General features: G+C 36.9%; 1 protein-coding gene across 1 annotated transcript; it reads left to right on the top strand.

The window, feature by feature from the left end:
• The first annotated feature begins 16,535 nt into the window (after positions 1–16,535).
• Positions 16,536–20,857, top strand: LOC126733237 (protein CPR-5). Its single transcript, XM_050436458.1, has 5 exons — positions 16,536–17,013; positions 18,125–18,181; positions 18,472–18,507; positions 18,656–19,390; positions 19,869–20,857. The coding sequence occupies exons 1-5, from the start codon at positions 16,615–16,617 to the stop codon at positions 20,403–20,405; spliced, it is 1,764 nt and encodes a 587-aa protein (XP_050292415.1). The 5' UTR covers positions 16,536–16,614; the 3' UTR covers positions 20,406–20,857.
• Positions 20,858–20,877: the final 20 nt, after the last annotated feature.

The following is a 20,877-nucleotide window of genomic DNA, read 5'->3' as shown; positions in this document are numbered from 1 at the left end:
CTCAAGTGGGGGCTTAGATGATCAACAAGTGTAAGGTTCAGATAAGAATAATAGAGCTATATAATGTAATAGAATCCCTCAAAGAGAGGGACGGAAAAATCTGTATTCATGAATTAGGAAATAAAATCTTCTGGGGAATATTCATTCTGGTGTTTCTATCCCTGCTACGACCTTCTCCATACCCAAGGCCGACTAGGTTCACTGAGGCTAAGTTCTTTCACCCATCCTCTACAAATATTTATTGTGTGTTGCGTTTTGGGCCAGAAAAATCGTGCAACTACAAATGTCATTGTTAAGCAACACACACTCAAGAAAATATCGTAATTTATTTTGAAAAGCCGTTTATTTTGGACATGAATTATTAAAAAACTGGCCTAAGTATTCATAATTTATGCTAATTTCATTGATACATTGGCTTCACTCGTTTCCATGGTTTTCAGACTTAGATCGTTCGATGAACCATAAAAAGAAGAGGTTCAAGGTTTTTAAGGTTGTATTGAGGTTCAACTAAGGTCGAACTGTAATAATATCATAATTAATAATAATAAAATACAAATAAAGGTATTAAAATGACAAACATTAAAAAAAATTTACTAAAAATATGTCTAAAATTTTTTTAAGAACTTTCAAATCAATTTTCACCATTTTTATAAGAATAGAAAATAATAAATGCATAAACAAGTTTAAAAATTTTGTGTTTAGTAATCTTTCAAATTAAAAAAAAAAAAAAAAAATTGTCTAAAATAAAATCATTTTCAACATAAATTAATAGATTGTATGTTCACATGTAAAAAGCATAATTCTTGAACCTTTAATAAAATTATCAAATAATATGATAAATTGAAAAACTATAATCTAAACTAAAAATAAATAAAATATTGAATTCAAGAATGGCACATCAACAAAGAATAGCCCAATGGTTATTGTGTTAGTAGGTTCTTATTAGGCTTGCGGATCCTAGGTTTCATCCCTCGCGTCTGCCATAGATGAAGGTTCACTGAAAATCATCTAAAATAAAATCATTTTCAACATAAATTAATAAATTGTATGTTCACATGTAAAAAAAGCATAATTCTTGAACCTTTAATAAAATTATCAAATAATATGATAAATTGAAAACTATAATCTAAACTAAAAATAAATAAAATATTAAATCCAAAAACGACACATCATAGTCTAATGGTTATTGTGTTAGTAGGTTCTTATTAGGCTTGCAAGTCCTAGGTTTCATCCCTCACATCTGCCTTAGGTGTCATTCACTGTAGCTCAATTTTTTAGAAATAGTATCACTATTGCAGCCTCATTTTTGTTGTATTGATAATGAAAAAAAAATATTAAATCCAAAAACGACACATCATAGTCTAATGGTTATTGTGTTAGTAGGTTCTTATTAGGCTTGCAAGTCCTAGGTTTCATCCCTCACATCTGCCTTAGGTGTCATTCACTGTAGCTCAATTTTTTAGAAATAGTATCACTATTGCAGCCTCATTTTTGTTGTATTGATAATGAAAAACTATATATTAGAATTTAAAACAAATTAACTAAAGGCAAAAAGTTGAGTATACATTGAAAAATATATTAAAAAAAATTTGAAGCGCAAAACAAATATAATAGAAGAAAAAAGAAAAGACTAAGAAAGTTACATATGAAATGCTACAAAAGAATAAAAAGACATAAGATCATTTACTTCTATGAAGAAGATTTATAAAGCTGATAATAATCATTGTATGTGCTTTTTGAGTTAACGGGTTAAGGCCTATTCTACTAGGCTAGGGCCCGTTCTACTATGGGTCGGAGAGTTGGGTCTGACCCACTATTCTAGCCAGACCTTGCTAAAGGGTTCGTTTTTACACAAACCCAGCATCCAAAATAAAGACAACGAGCGTTAACAAATATATGTATATTAGTCCACAAATGTCAGTACACGTTTATAAATTTAAGAGCGAATATCTTATAGCAGGAAGGTTAGTCAGGGAAGCAATTAACATAACCAATATAGCATAATGCAAAATAATACATCAGAATGTAAAATAATGAGTTTTTCTACAAGAATTGAACTAAAGAGAGCCCAAACTCTAACTTGGACAACCTTGTTATTGGGCTAAGCCATCAAAGTTATGCATTTTGGAGAACGGGTCTAAATAGCTACTTTTTGTTCTACTGGAGTTACAAAGAGTGGGTTTGCTATAAGAGGAAGGGAAAATATAGCCTATTGATGCATGCCTTTTTTGTTGTATTTACTCTCTTTTCTTTTACTTCACTCTTTCTCTCCTCTATTATTTCTCTTTCAATTCTCTCTATTTTTTGCCTTAGTCGCCGTCCCCCTATTATGGCTACTGTTTCTATTTTTACCGAACTAATCCTATGAGATTTCTCTCTTTTACCCCCATTGCTCACCAACTACTTTTGTCTGTTGTGAACAACTCTTCAAAGTTGCCCACTAACCTATTGGCTGCTCGACCTCCACTACACCTGGGCATGCCCAGTACTTTCTTTCTCTTCCACTACCCATTCCATGACAAATTTCAATTCGTTTGGTTCTGCCGTGTGCCTTTCATTCCCATTCTGATAGGTAAAGTGTCTCTTTCTACCTACCTCTCTGGTATGCATCAAGTGGTCTCAACCATCTATTACTTATTTTGGAAAAAGATGTCATCCCAGCAAAGTATCTCCCTCAAGAGGCCCTAGTTGGATACCGAAAATGAGTTGTTTTCCCCCCTCCACCAAACCACACCCTCTGTAGGTTGGTGGTGCTCCGACCATAGCGTGGTTGTTCCACTACTTTTTGTTTTTGTTTTCGTTTTCTTTTTTCTCACACTACTTCTACCATTGCTGCTCAACTTTGTCTCGTTCTGCTCCTGCATCCTTTCTGCCCCTGCTTATCTTTTATGAAGGATGACATGGGCTTATTGGGCTTGCCCCACTTTTGCCTCTTCTTGAGCTTGTGGGCCTGCCTGCTGCTATTTCTTGCCGAGTTAACCGGTTGGGCCTTATTTCTTTCTCTCTTTCCTTTCAGGCTTTTACAACCCTTGTTTCTGCCATTACCTATGTTAGAGATATATATTAGACATATTAGCCCAATGTAATAGGCCCAACCCTAATTCTACTTTGTGTGCAAGTCAAGTCTCCTACTTGTACTAGAAGTCTATTAGTCTAGGGTTTAGTCGCCTATATATACTCATGTTAGGGTTCATTGTAACATAGGACATTATTGTACTACACTCTCATACAATAAAGATGTAACCCTTAAGGGATTCCTCCGTGGACGTAGGCCGTCAAGGCTGAACCACGTAACCCTCGTGTTCTCAGTGTTCCTTCCTATTTTATGCTTCCTCTTCCAGAGCCAAACTTCGTTCTTGGCATCAAACAAAACATCTCTACACAACAAAGAAGATTCTCACGTGCATACCACCATCAGAAGTCACGCATGCTTCTCTGCTGGATCTAGACTCCACGGCATCTCGCAGCCACCGTGGCGCAGTGCTGTGTCCAAGATCCACAAACTCAAGCAAACCGTGACTTAACTTATCAGATCTGCGCAAATCCAAGCCTCGCCTGACGAAACCAACACCACAGACGTGTTCCAAGATCTCTCGCGACAAAAACCCAGAAATCCGGTCACCCAAATCCTTGCCACGCGCCTCCACGCGCCGCAGAAGCCTCCGGAAAACTTCCCACGCGCCGCCTCAGATTCATCACTTCAGCTCATCCTTTGGCCACACGCGCCGTCCAATCGGCCATGTCGACCACCGATCTACCTACGGAAGAAATATCGTCTTCAACAGCCGCTGCACGCGCCTCCACGCGCCACCTGGGTTTCTGCCTTCTCCTCCACGCGTCGGTTACGCTGTCACGCGCATTCCACGCGCCGGAAAACTGATTGCTGACGTCATCTGACGTCACCAAATGACGTCATATATCCACGTCAGCAGCCACGCAAGCAAGTCCACGTCAGCCCTAGTCCACGTCAGCGACACGTCATCAACCACGTCAGCAGTGTCGTCCCGTCAGCACCACGTCACCTAGCTGACCGTTGACCCGGACCAACCCGACCCGGACCGACCCGGATCTGACCCATGAGCACTTTGACTGTTGACTTTGACCTGGACAGTTGACTTTGACTTTTTGCGTTGACCTTTGACCAAAAGTCAAAATTTTCAAAAGGGCCTATCTTGCTCAGTTTTTCGCGTAGATTCCGATTTTGGGCTCCATTTCTGCATTTGAGGCTCCGAAATTGGACATTTGGCACATTCTTCATTGTGGTTTCTTCAAAGGCATTCTTCAAGGCATCTCCAAGTGATCTTCTCATGCTTATCCAACCTCAAGCCTTCATCGAGCTTCCGCCTTGAGTTTGAGGAAGGGTGTTAGAGATATATATTAGACATATTAGCCCAATGTAATAGGCCCAACCCTAATTCTACTTTGTGTGCAAGTCAAGTCTCCTACTTGTACTAGAAGTCTATTAGTCTAGGGTTTAGTCGCCTATATATACTCATGTTAGGGTTCATTGTAACATAGGACATTATTGTACTACACTCTAATACAATAAAGATGTAACCCTTAAGGGATTCCTCCGTAGACGTAGGCCGTCAAGGCTGAACCACGTAACCCTCGTGTTCTCAGTGTTCCTTCTTATTTTATGCTTCCTCTTCCGCATCCACTCTAGCATACACAACATGGTATAACACATCGCATTGCTAATATTTAACAACCTACTAATCTCTTCTTGCACCCCTTATTGCCAGTTATTGGGTTTTTCTGCTATTGGGCCATTTTTATCAAAAGTGGGTATCAACAATCATCACCAATAAGAAGTTGTATCCAAATAGTTGTATTCAAGATGTAATAGTAGACAAATACTTAGCAAATAATACAATTGCAGTTGAAGTATGCAGAACTTCTACCGATGAAACATCTCTTCATGCTCATTTAACACCAACGTCAATTCCTTAATGAATAATGCAAGACCTAATATGCCCCCGGCGCATTACAAACATTAAAAAATTATACATGCAATTTTGACGCGCACCACCAAAAAAAAAGTTAAATTAAATTAAATTTAAACTAGATACTTTTTTGTAGTATTAAAGTTATCAAAATTATTGTTTACCTTTTCAGCCAAAAAAAAAAAAAAAGAGAAATTATCATGTATATTATCTTGATTCCTGAATATACAATCTGGCTACGCATTGAATCACTACAATTTAAGAAAGGAAGAAAAAAATTGCATATATGAAAGAAGAATATTATGGGGGGAGTACACTAAAGTCATATGTACGCATCAGATTAACAAACTTAAAAAAAAAATAATAATAAATAAATAAAAAAGCATCCACTTAGACAACAAAGGAGATGAAGACATCAGTGTCTTGATTATATTCTACTATGCCATATGCCCCGTGTTCATCTTTGTACACTGTTCTACTATTATTATGGAATTGATAACATTACTTCTTAGCCAAATTAGCCTTTAACTGTGTTCACCAAAAAAAAAAAAATTAGCCTTTAACTGTCATATAAATACTATATGGGCTTTTATCTAATTAAACTCTGGCCTGTAATTATTATATTTTTTAATGGCATTAGAAAAGAAAAGGGGAAAAATGTCATTCACTTCCAAAGTCTAAAGGAATCATAGAACAACCCTTTAGCATCTTCCTATAGTCAGTAATCATTCTGATTTAAAGAATAATGTTGTATGCCTGTATCTCTCTATAGTAAAAGAAGCTTGTTGTTTGCCCGTATGTCTCAGTAGAAAAAGCAACTTTCAAATTATAAACTCCCAATGATCTGTCTCATCATAGATTTCCTCCTAAAAGAACACAACCAATAGGGGAATAAATTTTTTTAATGGTATGAGAACAAAAGAATTAAATAAAACAAAGTTTCTCGAACTAGTAAGACCTCTTCAAAAACAAAGTTTCTCATCATTGATATGCAGGACTTTTGAGTGCAAAAGTCCTTTGACCATATCTTGCTCTTGGTCTTGGATAATACTCTTTTCATATTGACATCACTAGATACACCCTTCAACTTCTTTAGTGCTCTCTTGCTCTTTAGACTTTTCTCTTGAGGATAACTTTCAGCATGAATGTCCACCCTCACTTCTCTTACTAAATTTATTGTATTATTCTATTAGTCTAAAAAGATGGCACACCATTGCGTTAGCTAAAAAAATGTTCAAGCATAGCAGCAACAAACATGTACCAATATAATTGCAATGATGTTTCTCAGTTGCTCATAAATCATAATGTATTGGCACTCTGGTATGTCCTTTCTCCGAAATTAGCTTCATCAAATCCAAAGAAACTTAATCATCATGCGGAGACTGGTGGTAAGTGTTACTTATTTTTTCCTTTCACAAATACTCATCGAGTTTGGCATTGATGTCAATTGCAAAAGTTTCTGATATACAAGAGACATTGCGCTCCTGCAAGAATCATTGTTTCATCAATGAAGTGTCAGTTCTCCGACTTTTCTAGCCTGCATACCAGTTAACTCGAAGCCAATTACTTAATCAATAGATAGAAAAAGAAAGATTTGCAGTCATTTAAAAGAAGAAAAACCCCCCAAACTGATTATAATGCATTAGAAAATTTTGATTCATTTAGTGGACATATTGATAAAACTAGTAAATGATTTTTGTAATTGATCCTTTAATGTGGTAATGGAAGCCTCTGGGCCATGGCTGCTAATATTTTACCAGCACTGTTTCTCATGACACCTCCCACACCCGTTGAATTAAGGCTTGGGAAACTTGCACAATCAAAATTAACCCTGATGTGGTCATGGCCAAGTGGTGACCATCTCAGGTCACCTGTTACTGAATTCGGACTGGTTTTGGGACAATTACTGAATTTAGACTGTTAATATTCTATAACTGCTCTCTGTTTCAGATTCTTGAGAGGTTTGCTAACCCACTCCACTCTTAAGTGTATATTTTTTTTTCTACACCAGAGTCGCTGTAAAACACGTTAAAAAAAAAAAAAAAAAAAAGGATAAAATAGAGAGAGAGAGTTGTGCTATTTTTTATTGGGCCCAAACCCTGACTAATCCTTAGCTTGTATATAAATTTTCTCTCACTTGTTTATCAGTCACAAAAAAAAAAAAAAAAAAAAAACTTGTCTCCCTCTTGTTACTCTTGTGTGAACCCTTGTAGGTAGAATAGGGTTGATGGAAAACTAGTCTTAGTCAAATTGGCTTGCAACTAACTAGGAAGCAGTTTTCACGCATATCATTTATCGAGGCAAGGAGGTAACTTGTTGTAAATTAATTATGAGTTAGCATAGTTTTATAGGGAAAAATATAGTATTACCCCTTAACCTTGAGATAGTGGCCATTTCATGAGAAATTATTTAATGCACTTGGAGGACCATGTTAGCAATGCCTAACAGTCCTCCAAACTAATAATTTAATGCCATATGTTTGAGTAATATCTAGGGGTGTGCAGCCAACCTGCCAAAACAGACCCAATCCAACCCAACCCTCCTAATTGGGTCGGTTTTTAGGGCTTGGTGGGTTGGGTTGGGTTGGGTTACAAAATTTTTTTAATAGCTGGTCAAGTTGGGCTTGGGTTATAAAATTCCAAACCCGCCAAACCCGACCCAACCCACCCATATATTTAATATATAATATATTATATAATTAATAATTTTTTAAAAATAACCAACTCTTCCTATCTTATATAAAAGCCAATTAGTTTACACAAACCCTAATAAATTACTATTATGGTTTAGTCATTAGTGTTGTTTGCCTTTAAGGAGTTATATTAATACTAATCTTTTGGTTTTTTTTAATATATTTTTTTTTCTACTCAATTTAATAATAATAATAATAATAAAATTTGTCCAACCCATGGGTTCAACTCGACTCATGTGGGTTGGGTTGGATTTATGTGATGGGTTGGGTTGGGTTGAATTTTTTAATAATAATAAAATTTGTCCAACCCATGGGTTCAACTCGACTCATGTGGGTTGGGTTGGATTTATGTGATGGGTTGGGTTGGGTTGAATTTTTTAATAATAATAAAATTTGTCCAACCCATGAGTTCAACTCGACTCATGTGGGTTGGGTTGGATTTATGTGATGGGTTGGGTTGGGTTAAGTTGAATTTTTTTTGGCCCACCATGATAGGTTGGGTCAAAAAATCCCCTTAACCCAACCCATGTACACCCCTAAATATCTACTCACAATTCTAGTCATAATTTCCTTAAAAAATACACATCATGGTAAATAGCAATCTCTAGCATCTTTCCACCGCCCCAGAAAAATTCTGGCAACCCAAGATCGACCCAAACAGCTATACCACACCAATAAAGTTTTGGCGACCCAAACTCCACTCTCCAATCCTATCATTGCAAAAAGGAATACAAGAGCACTCATAATAATATATTACAAGAGAGATCTCACAACAGTTGAAACCAGAATATCCACTAAAATCATGAGTAAAAATATAAAAATATCATTGGGCTCAAGCGACATTATTATATTTAACAAGCCGTTTTCTCTCTTTCATAGAAAAATTCAAGTTTACAGTGTCATCAAATAATTTGTTAGTCTATTTTTAACAGCTAAAATGACAACAATGTTAAACTCAGATCCATCTCCAATCTCCGCAAGAGTTAAGGTTGAAAGGAGCCTCTTGCTGGATAATGTTTCTTCTCACTTGATGCTCCATTTTCAACTCGGTTATCAAACCCATGATAAGGAACTTCAACCAAGGACTTAGACACTGGACGTCCATCAAAGTCCTCTGGAAAGAATTCAAAATCAGGGCCAAAGTTGAACTTGACAACACAATTTGCATGCTGCCCACCAGAACCACCAGATCTATAGGTATCAATTCTCAAATCTTCATTCCTCAACTGGACATCTACCTGCAGAAGACCCAAACATGTATGATAAAGGGAATGATTCCTTGTATAAAAATAGAAACCTTAGTGACAAGAGAAACATCAATCAAATATTCATACTTAAGACATTACACAGACCTTTGACAAATGAGTAAAGAAAAGCAATAAGTTGTTTGTGACCTAAAACATAGATGCTCAAAAGGAAGTTCCATCTGGGAAAGGGAAACCAAACACAACTCTCAAATATAGTTGGATCCCACATTCAGATAATGGTGTCCTACAATTTCAATTGAAAATTTAATACCTCATCAGCTTGAGGAAGGATAGAAACAGAAACAGCACTGGTGTGAACACGTCCAGACTTCTCTGTGACTGGGACTCGCTGCCAAAAGGAAAATGTCAGTCATTGTCATTGGTATTTGACATCATAATCATGAGTTTCCCATAAACACCTACTCCTGAGATTGTTGCACTGGCTTATTGTAAATGAGAACTACAAGTCAAAAAAATGAGAAAGACACATCACAACAAGATGAATGCCAGCTGTAATACTGAAAACTTAAGATTCAGACTCCACAACTACCTATAGGTAGTAAGTCATATGAACCAAGTGGTAAGTCAATATCAATCAAAATTGAAAATGAAAAATAAATAAGAACTTAGTCATACCAAGGGCATAATTCCCATATGAGTCCTCACCTTAGATGGTAGACTAACCACTTTGGCGTTTTTTAAGCCTCATGTAATGTTTGGGCGGCGGAGAAGGCTACAGAGCATCATCCTCAGGCTCATCATCGTACTACAAAGACATTAGATGCATACAATCAACTTTCGGTATAATGGTAAGAATACTATCAACTACAAAATATATTATTACATTGTAATTAATGTTATCATACCATAGAGTTGCCTTTGTGTCCTATTTTGTGTCCACATGTCCCATAGGTGGGTGCTCTTCTAGCGCATTGCGGTCTACCTCGTGAGGGTGAGGGTTGATGAGGGGGATGCTCGTCCAGTACATCAATATCTGGCTGTTGAGTGTCAATCCCAACTGGAGGTCCTAGAGGGTCGGCTGAGGATGAGGTAAGAGTAGTTGTGTGAGTGACATCCGTAGTGGGTGGGTCATGCAGTTCTGTATAGAGGCTAGAAGTGGGGATCATTGTCATGGGTTCAATATGGGGTGGGTCTACAGGCAAAGTGGGTGCATTGGAGCTAGTGGGTGGGTATGAGGGTGTTGTGAAGTGCATAGGAGGGTTCAAATTGAATACAATACCAAGATCAAAACTGAGCTGCAAAGGTGGGGTGGGTGGAGGGACCTCGGGCTGAGGAGATGCATATGGGATGGGTAAAGGGACCTCAGGCTGAGGAGATGTGTGCGGGGTGGGTGCAGGGATCTCGGGACTAGTTACAACCCGAGGGGTTGCAACATGCCGACCACGGCCCTAATTATGGGTGTTGCGCTTGGGCTTGGGCTTACAGTAGCACGCCGACCATGGCCCCTAATTACAGGTGCTACGCTTGTGCTTGGGCTTACAATAGCTACTAATTCAGTCTCACGTCCATTGTTTGCCTGGCCATTTGCCGCAACAACACAACCAAGCTCATCCACAGCCTTTAGGACATCCACAACATGCATGTGTCTTGGGCTGCCTACAGGAAGCTGCTTCAATAGTGCTAAGTGGCTTTCAATCTAAATGGAAAAGGTACCATTAGGATCATATTTGAAAGTTTTATATATCAATTACAGAATGTATATATTAGTACTTATTTAGGCAATATGTTATGACTAGAACATATTGCTAATATTCCAAATCCAAAGAAAGAAATCAATTGATTCTATGTTCATACATCTAGTGATCTACTACACTCTTTACATGAAAAAAAAAATCTAATTAGAACACATTGCCATTATATCTAGCACTATTGCATTCAACATTATTTCGAGTGATTGAACAGTACCAGCATGATCATGAGGCATATCACCAATCTGAGGAGGTGCATGATGGACTCGTTGTTGTTGAGTATCCCATTCATGGATATACCTTGCTTCTACATTCATACATCTAGTGATCTACTACACTCTTTACAACATGAAAAAAAAAAAGGCAATAAAATCTAATTAGAACACATTACCATTATATCTAATTTAGCACTATTGCGATCGACATACTTTCGAGTGATCGGACGGTACCAACGGAAATATGCATGATCACGAGGCATATCACCAATCTAAGGAGGTGCATGATGGACTTGTTGTTGTCGAGTATCCCATTCATGGATATACCCTGCGTGTACCTCCCCCTAATTTTTGTCTACCTTCCCACACAATTCTATTACATGCAGTCTTGCATTGGTTCAACACGAGCAGGCTCCGCCTGTGTCAACCCAAACTATCAAAGGACACAATTCAAGTGGTGTGTCTAAACTATGCAGAAACACACAAGTGGCACGATTGCCCTTCACATATCCCTCCCTGCAATGCAAAAGGCAAGAAGGTGGTCTAAGTCTGCCTCATATGGCTACCACATAACCTACAGTAGACAAAAAACATTATGCAAAAACATTAGGCATCTTTCATATTAATGCAAATTGTACTTTTTGAAGAAAACACAATGTAGCTATATTATTACCTGGAAAAAGAGCAATTAAGTTACCAAATATTTAAATAAGAAGATATTAAAAACAAGATTAGAAGTATTAAGCGCACACACATACACACACATTGTTCTTTATAGGAAAAACATGGTTTCTATTTCTAAACAACAATATTTAGAAAATTGGAGTTAGAGTGAATGGTTTGTTGACTTGGCACCATTCCACTTTCAAAATATTTCTTACATCTTATCTTTATTATATAAAATGCAAATAAAAATATTCATTCCTTTCTAGCAAAGTTATTCCACTATCTTATGAATTGCATGAATATTTACTCTGCAACTAAAAATGAAAAAAAAAATTTGAGGGGAAAGGGGAGCAGGTATGAGGAATTCTTTATATTCTTTTATTTTTATTATTTAAATCCCTATAGTGTTGGCAAACAACAACCTTTTCTTTAAGTCCATTTAGTTTTTAACATATTTGCTCATGCACAATTTTTTAAAAAGAAAAAAAAAAATCACTTTCTCTATATACAGTTATACTTAAAACTAATTTTCATTATAAAAAAAAATCCAAATGGACTCCTAATCTAGCATAACAAATCTTCAATTGTGCCCAAAGTGCAAACAAAAGATAGCTAGGAAGGCCAAAACTAGAATAAATATATTTGTAGGTGAAAGGGGAACCATACTGCTACTAAACAACTGCTTGTATCCAAAATTCTATAGACTAAAAAGTCTGTTCTTCCTTTTCTTTTTCAAAGAATACCAATCCAAAAACTTAAAAACAATAAGAACATTAAATAATAAAAGGAGTTCTTTAAATAAAATTATATTAAAAAAAGAAAAAGGAAAAAGAACAAAACCAACAACATCAACCCCTCTTGGCCCAACCCATCCCAAGCTACTTGCAACTTGCAAGTCACAAAGCTCAAAATATGAGGTGAAAAAATTACAAAGTTCAACAAGATAGTGGCCCTAGACTCTTTGGTTCTACATGTATCACTGTTTTTGGAGTTATTACCTAACATTAGAATTGTAAACTTTTTCCCAAACAAGAGACCAAGGTTATCATCTCACATTTGATCCGATTAGTTTAACAAAGTAGTAGTAGCATCAAGTTCTTAATTCACACACACAAAGTGAGAGAGATGAATATACTTACAAACTTTCTAAACAATATTGTTGTTTAGAAACAGAAACCATGTTTTTCTTATTAAGATATTATTACTCTTTAAAACAGCCATACCCCCACACTTTGAAGGTACTATCTAACCTCTATTTTAGTAAGTAAAAGGTTAGACATTACAAACAAGATTGGAGCTATATTATTACCTGGTTGCATTCTAACTAATTACTTGCGATAGCGAACCAACACCACGCCGGATGGCCTACTCTTTAGGATTGGCACCCACACCCACCTACAGTTATGAGTAAATAAGATAATACCACTTAGTTACTAAGAAAAGTACGATGTATAACAAGTGAATATCATGAAAATACTTACTTGAATGCAAGTGGAGCTTTTGGTGCTAGGCCATAACCAAATACAGGTAAGGGCTCTATCTTCGGGCACAAGAATGGGAATCTCGCCCATGCCCAATACTGGACCAATTGCATCACCTTACCAATCTGCCTTAACTCTTTATGGCTTGCCCGACACAACTCTCTGTACAACCATGCCAGGCAAACACTACCCTAACTATACTGTGGCGGATCACGAAGATTCCACACGAACTCCAAGAACATCAAATGCACCCTATCTCCCGACTTATCCATGAAAATCGTATCCCGTAATAGCGCTAAAATATAGCACCAGACGTATTGATGTATCTGAATTTCCGTTGCATCGTCAGGCAGTGGGTTTGCAATGTGCTAAAAAAGCCAGCTGATGAGAATTCTTTGCCCCACCAAAATATTCAAATTCTCCAGAACTTCAAAACCAAGCAACTCGTCACAAATAGTGCTCCAACCCCCCCCCCCCCCCCCCCCAGTCAGCCCAACCAAGACCTCACCATCTATAGGAAGTCCCAAAATAACCTCCACATCTTGTAAGGTGATTGACATCTTACCATATGGAAGATGGAACATATGGGTCTCCGACTGCCATCGCTCAACTAAGACCAATATTAGACCATGATCTATCTCTCTAGACTGGAGCCTATACAATCCACCAACTTGATAATATCAATCACTCGATTGTTCAGCATCAATATTTTTGCCATCTCCTTAAAGCGACCACGGCAATCAAGTGGCCTCGGTTCCTGCAAAATCAATAAAAATTAAAGCAGTTGTTAGAACTAGATATACAGCTTTGAAAGAACTTTAAAATTCAGAGAGAACATAAAAATTAAAGCGGTTGTTAGAACTAGATACTTCACCTCACCATTCCAAATATCGATTGATCAATGATATGGTTGTTAAGTCAGCACTGAGGCATCAATGGGATCAAGGCACATGATCTCTAGTTCCTCACCGATCTAAGGATCCATTTCGTAAAGAGTGCTAGTGTGAGATCATATAAACACATCGTAACATTTTAATGCACGTAAAAATGTTAAAAACAAAGCAAAATAACCATAAAGAGACAAAAATCAAATAGTTAATGAATCCCTCACTTTGAAATCTTGAGTCAAATACTTTAAATTTCAAGGCTTTAGTCATGTTGCTGCCAAGTGCCCCCAATAAAACCCTCATTGTTTATGTATAAAGGCAAGAGAGTGATTAAGAAGATCTAGAAAAACTAGTCTATGAGCCTAACATTGCTTTCTATTAATGTAATTTTATTATAATTGAGGATTATGTGGGACTATGTTTATGGTTTAATTATTTTCCTTATCAAAACCTAGCTACTAGAAAGGGCAATCATTTTTTAGTTCTATTTGCATCCCTCAATTTCTTTTGAACTTGTGCTACATCAACTTGGTATAAAAGCAAAGCCCGATCCAATTCACAGTATCTACTCCCTAAGAAACCACCCAACCACCACCAAATCATACAAGCCCACTAACTACAATAACCCACAATCTGTCAAGCCACCATCACCAAACCACTACAACTCAACCAACAAGCACCACCATTCAAATCTCAAAGCTAACTAGATTCACATCTCAACAACAGCCCAAAACATCCAAAATTTAATAAATAAATAAAAACTATTGTCATCAACAATCGATGACAGAGTCGAACACACACCCAGGCAAAACCTATCAAGCCATCAGCCTATCACCACCACTTAACTATCATGATCCCATGGGCACAAATCCCCCTATCACTGCCCAAAACCCTAAAAACCACCACTGAATCCTCAACCAACATCACCGCACTAAAACTCAAAAATTAACAAACCCTAACTTTCACCACCTAGAGTTATTCTAGAATCACCACCAAGCTTTATGAAAAAATTCCAATGTAATATTGTTCATCAAAAATTTAGCATGTCCCACAATGTTCTTATGGAGCTTTTAAGTAGAGGTTCCAAGGTTACAATTAATGAAACAAAAAATGGGTACAAACCAAATAAAATCCATCAAATAAAATCCCTCAGAAGAACAAAGAAATTGGGTCCAACTATAAATGAACATAAAAATGAAAAAGCATGCATTAAAAATTGAAACTTGGGTGCTCTATGGAACAGATCTGAGCTTTCGTTGGTGGGATGTTGAAAGGAGACAAAAAAGGAGGGATTTTGACAAAAGGGTAAGATTAACAAGATTTTGACTGAGGGTTTTCTGGCCGCCGATGAGAGGAGCATCTCCGATAAAGTGAAGGTTTGGGTGTCTGAATGAGTGGCCGCCGATGAGAGGATCGTCTCCAGTAGAGTGAGGGTTTGGGTGTCTGAAGGAGGAGAGTGATTGAGTATGAGAGTGAGTGATTTGGGTGTCTGAGTGAGTTTTTTGAAACCGTGCTTAAAAGTGTGAGAGTGAGTGTTTTTGGTGTTTGAGTGAGATTTTTGAAAGCGTGTTTGAGTGATTTTGATCGTTCAAAAATAAAGATTTTGTAACTCAAGTTTATAATCGAGTATTATAAACTCGACTTCTACATGGTAAAAGTGGTTCCCCGTGGAAAATTTGTCCACATATCTGTATGAAAACCCCGAACTCGAGGATTAATAGCTCGATTTATACCTTTGATCTCAAATTTTAAACACTCGAGATATTAGTTTCCCAAATAGTATTGAAACGTGACAACTAAAGAAATTCTTAAAAATTTAAGGTTAATTGGAAAAAAAAAATTCAATATAAAGAGGAAATAGCAACTAAACAGTATTTACCTACCAGGACTGTCATTGTAATTTAAAACCTAAAAAGTCCTATTGTTATAGTTTTTCTCTCTCTTTTCTTCGCTTTTAAATTCTCTCAATTCGAAACTATGGGTCCGTTTGGATACAGTTAAAAACTGAAAAATACTGTAGCAAAATAATTTTTAAATGTATAAATAGTACCGTGTGACCTATTTTTAATGAAAAATTGTTGAAAAGTGAAATTTGTGAGTCCGTGAACAATACACGTGACCCACATGTGGCTAAAAATTGGTTCGGCCAAAAAAAAAAAAAAAAAAAGGCAAACGTGCGTTTTGCGCTTCCCAAACCAAACACACAGTATAACAAAATAATTTTTAAATGTGTGAATAGTGTTGTGGGACTCATTTTTAATGAAAAAATTGATAAAAAAATAAAATTTGTGGGTTCGTAAATAGTACACAGATACTCGGTTCACAAAAAACCGGTCAAAAATTGTGATTACTGTTCATATACCGTACATAAACAGTATTATTGTTGTGTGTGTGTGTGTGTGTGTGTTGGGGGGGGGGGGGGGGGAAGGCGTAAAAAAAATAAAAATAAAATAAAACACAGGAAACTTAAAACGGAAGCAAACGCAACTTGTATCCAAACTCAGTTTTTTTTTTTTTTTTTTTTTTTTTTTTTTTTTTTTTTTTTTTTTTTTTTAATAATTGCAACATTCAAAATTGACTTTCCCACCGTGGGGGAAGGGGGAAGGCGTGAAAAAAAAAAAAAAAAAAAAAAAAAAAAGAAGAACACAGGAAACTTAAAACGGAAGCAAACGCAACTTGTATCCAAACTCAGCTTTTTTTTTTTTTTTTTTTTTTAATAATTGCAACATTCAAAATTGACTTTCCCACCGTCCCGCTCCCTTCTCATCTTCATGGAATTGGAGGCTCCTTCTTCTTCGCCTCAACAATCCTCCATTCCCGCCTTCGATTCCATTGCCAATCCGATGGTCCAAGATCCTCCTCCTCTTATAGCCACGACCACGGGTCCCACCGACAACGGTGAAGAGAACAAGAATACGAAAAAGAAGAAGAAGAAGAAGAAAAATATTATCTTGATCACGAAGAACAACAATAACAAGAAAAGGGTATCTAAAGATTATGATAACCATTCCTCGTCTTCATGTTCATCCTCATCATCTTCGAGCACGCGCGTGGTTCTCAGACGCCGAAACCCTAGGCCTCTGTTTGGCGCGGCGCCGCCTCGTAATCTCGGCAAGGTGGACGCCATCGCTCTCCCTCTCGGAATGTCGATTGCAGCTGTTGTTGCTCTGGTTCGAAATTTTGACCCCCCTTTTTGCGTGTGATTTATTTCATTGATCAAGTTTGAAAATTTTGGGTTTTTTTGTTGTTTTGATTATTGGGTTTGTTGTTTTTTGGTGATTTGCTTGGTGGGTTATTGTGAAAGTTTCGATTTTGATGTTGTGTTCGATTGTAAAGTCTCATTCTTTACTCTTGTGTCAGATGTGCAGCATATGCTGTTGAATTTTGATTGAATGGGAAGTTTCGAAATTTGGAATTGGGTTTAAAGGGTTTTGCTTTTTGGGGGTTTTGATATCTATGAATGTTTAAATGCATTGAAAGTCTATTGCTCATTGAGATTGAGGTAACAATTCAGTGATAGGTTATGTTTTGAAACAAGGCAATTGTTGCATAGAGTTTTTTTTTTTTTTTTTTGGGGTGATTTGCTTGGATGATCATTGGGAAAGTTTTCATTTTGATGCTGGGTTTGTCTGCAATTCTTGTTCTTTATTCTTATTTTTATCATATGATGTTGGGTTTTGTGAATGATTGAATGCAGTTGAAGGTCAAAGAAAGTTGTTACATGATAGTACTGTATGAAAAGTTAGGGTTTGAGGGACTTTATCTGTCTTTAAAATTTTTAATTTCATGCTCTCACTTACAAGGAAAAAGGGGGAAAAAAAAACCGAAAAGAACAACTTTTGCACGTCTTGATGTGTGTGTGTGTGGAGTGACCTATGGGCATCTTCAAAATTATTGGTCTGAACTTAAGTTCCTAATATGAAGGCTTTTTTAAAAAAAAAAATTATGTGATGGTTTAAGTTTTCAATTTACTTCTATGAGCTCTGTGTCAATTCTCTCATTTTTATTAGCTTTAATTTTTATGGGGTAAGCACTGCATGGGGTCGTATAAAATCAGTGCTGAGACTTGGTGTCTTGTGTCTTGTATGGTCCTTATTGAATAAAAGTCTTTGAGCACTTTAAAAGCCAGTATCTGTGGCTCAAGTTATTTGTATTTAGCGTCTTGCTCTAGTGATTCCCACACATTAACCTATACTATACCATACTATCAAACTTTTTATGTGAGATCCCATAAGAGAAAATTATGCATTAACAAATGAATGTTGTACTTGTTGATTTTAGGTTCTGGAAACGAAAGACCCAGCAGGTGGAAGGATGTCTATCGATCATCTTTCAACGGTATTCTTATAGCCCTCTTATCAGATATTGTGATTATTAAACTTTGCCTTCCACCAAAGGATATGCGCATTCATGGGTCCTTCCCATGTACCATTCTTGGCATGCCCCAAAAGCTTTAATTTGATCACTGAATATTTCAGTGGGGCTCTTAATTATTGCTTATCAAGGCATCATTGATCCTTGGCATCAGTGATTCACATGTCAAATGTCTACAGTTGGTAACTTTTCATTACTGTGGGGGTTGCAACCTTCTAGACATGTCTTCTAAATTGATTTATTCTTACTTGCAGATCTGCACTTCGGCTGTCAGAGAATCTTTAGTCAATGTAAGCCAGACCTTAAACTGCTGACTCATCCATGACTCTGGTTTTTCAAGTTAAGTTTCCCCTTGAAGTTCATATCAACATCACCCATATACAAGCTGCTAAAGTGGTATCTTTTTGCCTCTTCTCTTGATTGCCTATGTGGCTGCAGGTCTTTGGTGTAAATTTTGATTGTTTTATGAGGAACTTTGAGAAGTCATTTGGGAGCACCTTGAGGACCCTTAGATTGATCAATGAATCACATGTAAAAAGTGGGGGACATCATTTCAACAACCTTAATGAAGAAGGCCCTACTCCAGCTGTGACTCTTGATAAGGGAGGATGTACAAACAACTCCAGTGTAGAAGATTTTCAGTCAGACGCAGCCTTGCAAAATTTTGCAACTCAGGATCTATTAAATACCATTGAAGAGGTGAGAGAGAATATGCTAACTGGTTCCATTACTCAGGAACTTGCCCTTCATGGGCAAACAAATCAAGTGGCTTGTGTCTTTCCGCGCATATCTGATTCTGCAATCGAGCAGTCCATGCATGGCAGTATTCAGAATTCTCTCATAGAGCAAGCTCGTTCTAATAACCTTAAAGTTTTGGAGCTTGGTCTTACTATGAAAAGATTGAAGTTGAAAGAGACACAGCTGGCTCTTAACTATGATTCGAATCATTTAGAGAGGTCAAAACTAGCCATGGGAATATCAAAGGCATCTTTTAAAGCTGAAAAATTCCAGAGTCAGTTAGAAGAGACAAGACATTCTGAGCTGCTTAGAAAGTGCATAGACTGTCTTGTTGCTGGTTTGCTTATCATGTCAGCTTCCCTGTTATATGGCACTTATGTGTTTTCATACAAAAGGATTACTGAAGCTACTGAATCTTGTACACCTTCACCCAAGGCAAGTACAATTTATTTCTGCTTTCAACTTCTTTAATTTCTGCTAACATAACATCATAGATGTGCTTCTAGGTTCAATATGGAAACAATAAGAAATAGGTGTATTTGTCAAAATATGTGGTTTATCAATGAAATTGGTATCCCAAAAATACATTCATCCAAAATAGAATGATACATGCAAAACAATGTGAGTTCTCCAAAATTAGTTTAGGACTTGTTTTGTCTGAGGTCTTATCTTAATGGCTCACAATTTTTTTTTTTTTTCTGCTGCTGCTATTTTGAAAAAAAAAAATCCAAATCTTCAAATATATTCTTGAGATTAGTAGCACTTGCTTGCTTATAAAATAAAAATAAAAAATCAGTAGCAGTTGCTTCAGCCAGACAACACTCCACTTATGACAATTTATTTTGGCTGTATTTTCTTCCCAATGCTATTTTACTTGTCTAGGAAATGTTTGGTGATGCTTTTCCTGTTTCAGGAGTCCAAGTCTTGGTGGATCCCAAGCCCAATGGCATCTTTCAATTCAGGGCTGCATGTCCTTCGGTGCCAGGTTCAAGTTGTGAGTCGAATGCTGTTTGGTGTCTTCATGATTATCGCAATTGCTTTTTTGCTTCTCCAGCGCTCATCAACTACAAAACAGATAATGCCTGTTACGGTCATGCTCTTGCTGTTAGGAATTGCCTGTGGTTTTGCAGGCAAGCTTTGTGTAGATACTCTGGGAGGGAGTGGATATTATTGGCTCCTATATTGGGAGATTCTCTGTGTGCTGCACTTCTTCTCTAATGTCTGTACATCAACCTTGTTCCGTTTCCTTCATGGTTCTTTAAATTTATCTCAAGGGACAAAAGGCAATGCAATATTTCCCTACTGGATCCGCCGATTTCTGTTCTATGCCATCTTGCTCTTGTTTCTACCACTATTCTGTGGTCTTGTGCCTTTTGCAAGTCTTGGTGAGTGGAAAGATCACATTTTGCTGCTGGTGACAGATTATCTAATTACTGGTAATGAACTATAGTTTGGAGCAGCAAGAAGAGCTTTTACACATTCTGTATCAATGTTACTTTTGGATCTTTGAGCTGCATAACTTATTAGTCTCTACTCCCTACTATATCAAAAGCCGCCGACAATTGCTGTATTTTGGGTGAAAACTCTGCTGGAATAGCTGGGTCATTTATTAATGTATCAGTTATTATAATATCCTTGTAACATCAAGCTGTTGTATTTTAGTTTTAGTCTGGCACAGTGACATAGCTTGGTCTCCTTTTATAAGGAGAACCAAAGTTTGAATCCAACACCCCCCCCCCCCCCCCCCCCAACTTTTTTTTGTAAGTTGTAACGATTGAATTATCAAAAAAAAAAAAAAAAAAAAAAAAAAAAAAAAGAGAGAGAGAACTATGTCCATAAATATTTTCCTCCTTGTCTGATTTCTGTTGAAATGATAAGCCTGTGTTTTAGAGTGCCAAACTACACATTTGTTTAGAGACCAA

Source organism: Quercus robur, chromosome 6, assembly GCF_932294415.1.
Source record: "Quercus robur chromosome 6, dhQueRobu3.1, whole genome shotgun sequence".
Lineage (NCBI taxonomy): Eukaryota > Viridiplantae > Streptophyta > Magnoliopsida > Fagales > Fagaceae > Quercus > Quercus robur.
The sequence above is the reverse complement of the archived record's forward strand: the minus strand, read 5'-3'. Positions and strand labels throughout refer to the sequence as shown.

Excerpts from the sequence above, each read along its gene's own strand:
- LOC126733237 (XM_050436458.1), top strand. The coding sequence starts at position 16,615 with ATGGAATTGGAGGCTCCTTCTTCTTCGCCTCAACAATCCTCCATTCCC. Across the intron at positions 17,014-18,124 it reads TTGCAGCTGTTGTTGCTCTG|GTTCTGGAAACGAAAGACCC; the intron begins GTTCGAAATTTT and ends TGTTGATTTTAG. Across the intron at positions 19,391-19,868 it reads CTTGTACACCTTCACCCAAG|GAGTCCAAGTCTTGGTGGAT; the intron begins GCAAGTACAATT and ends TTCCTGTTTCAG.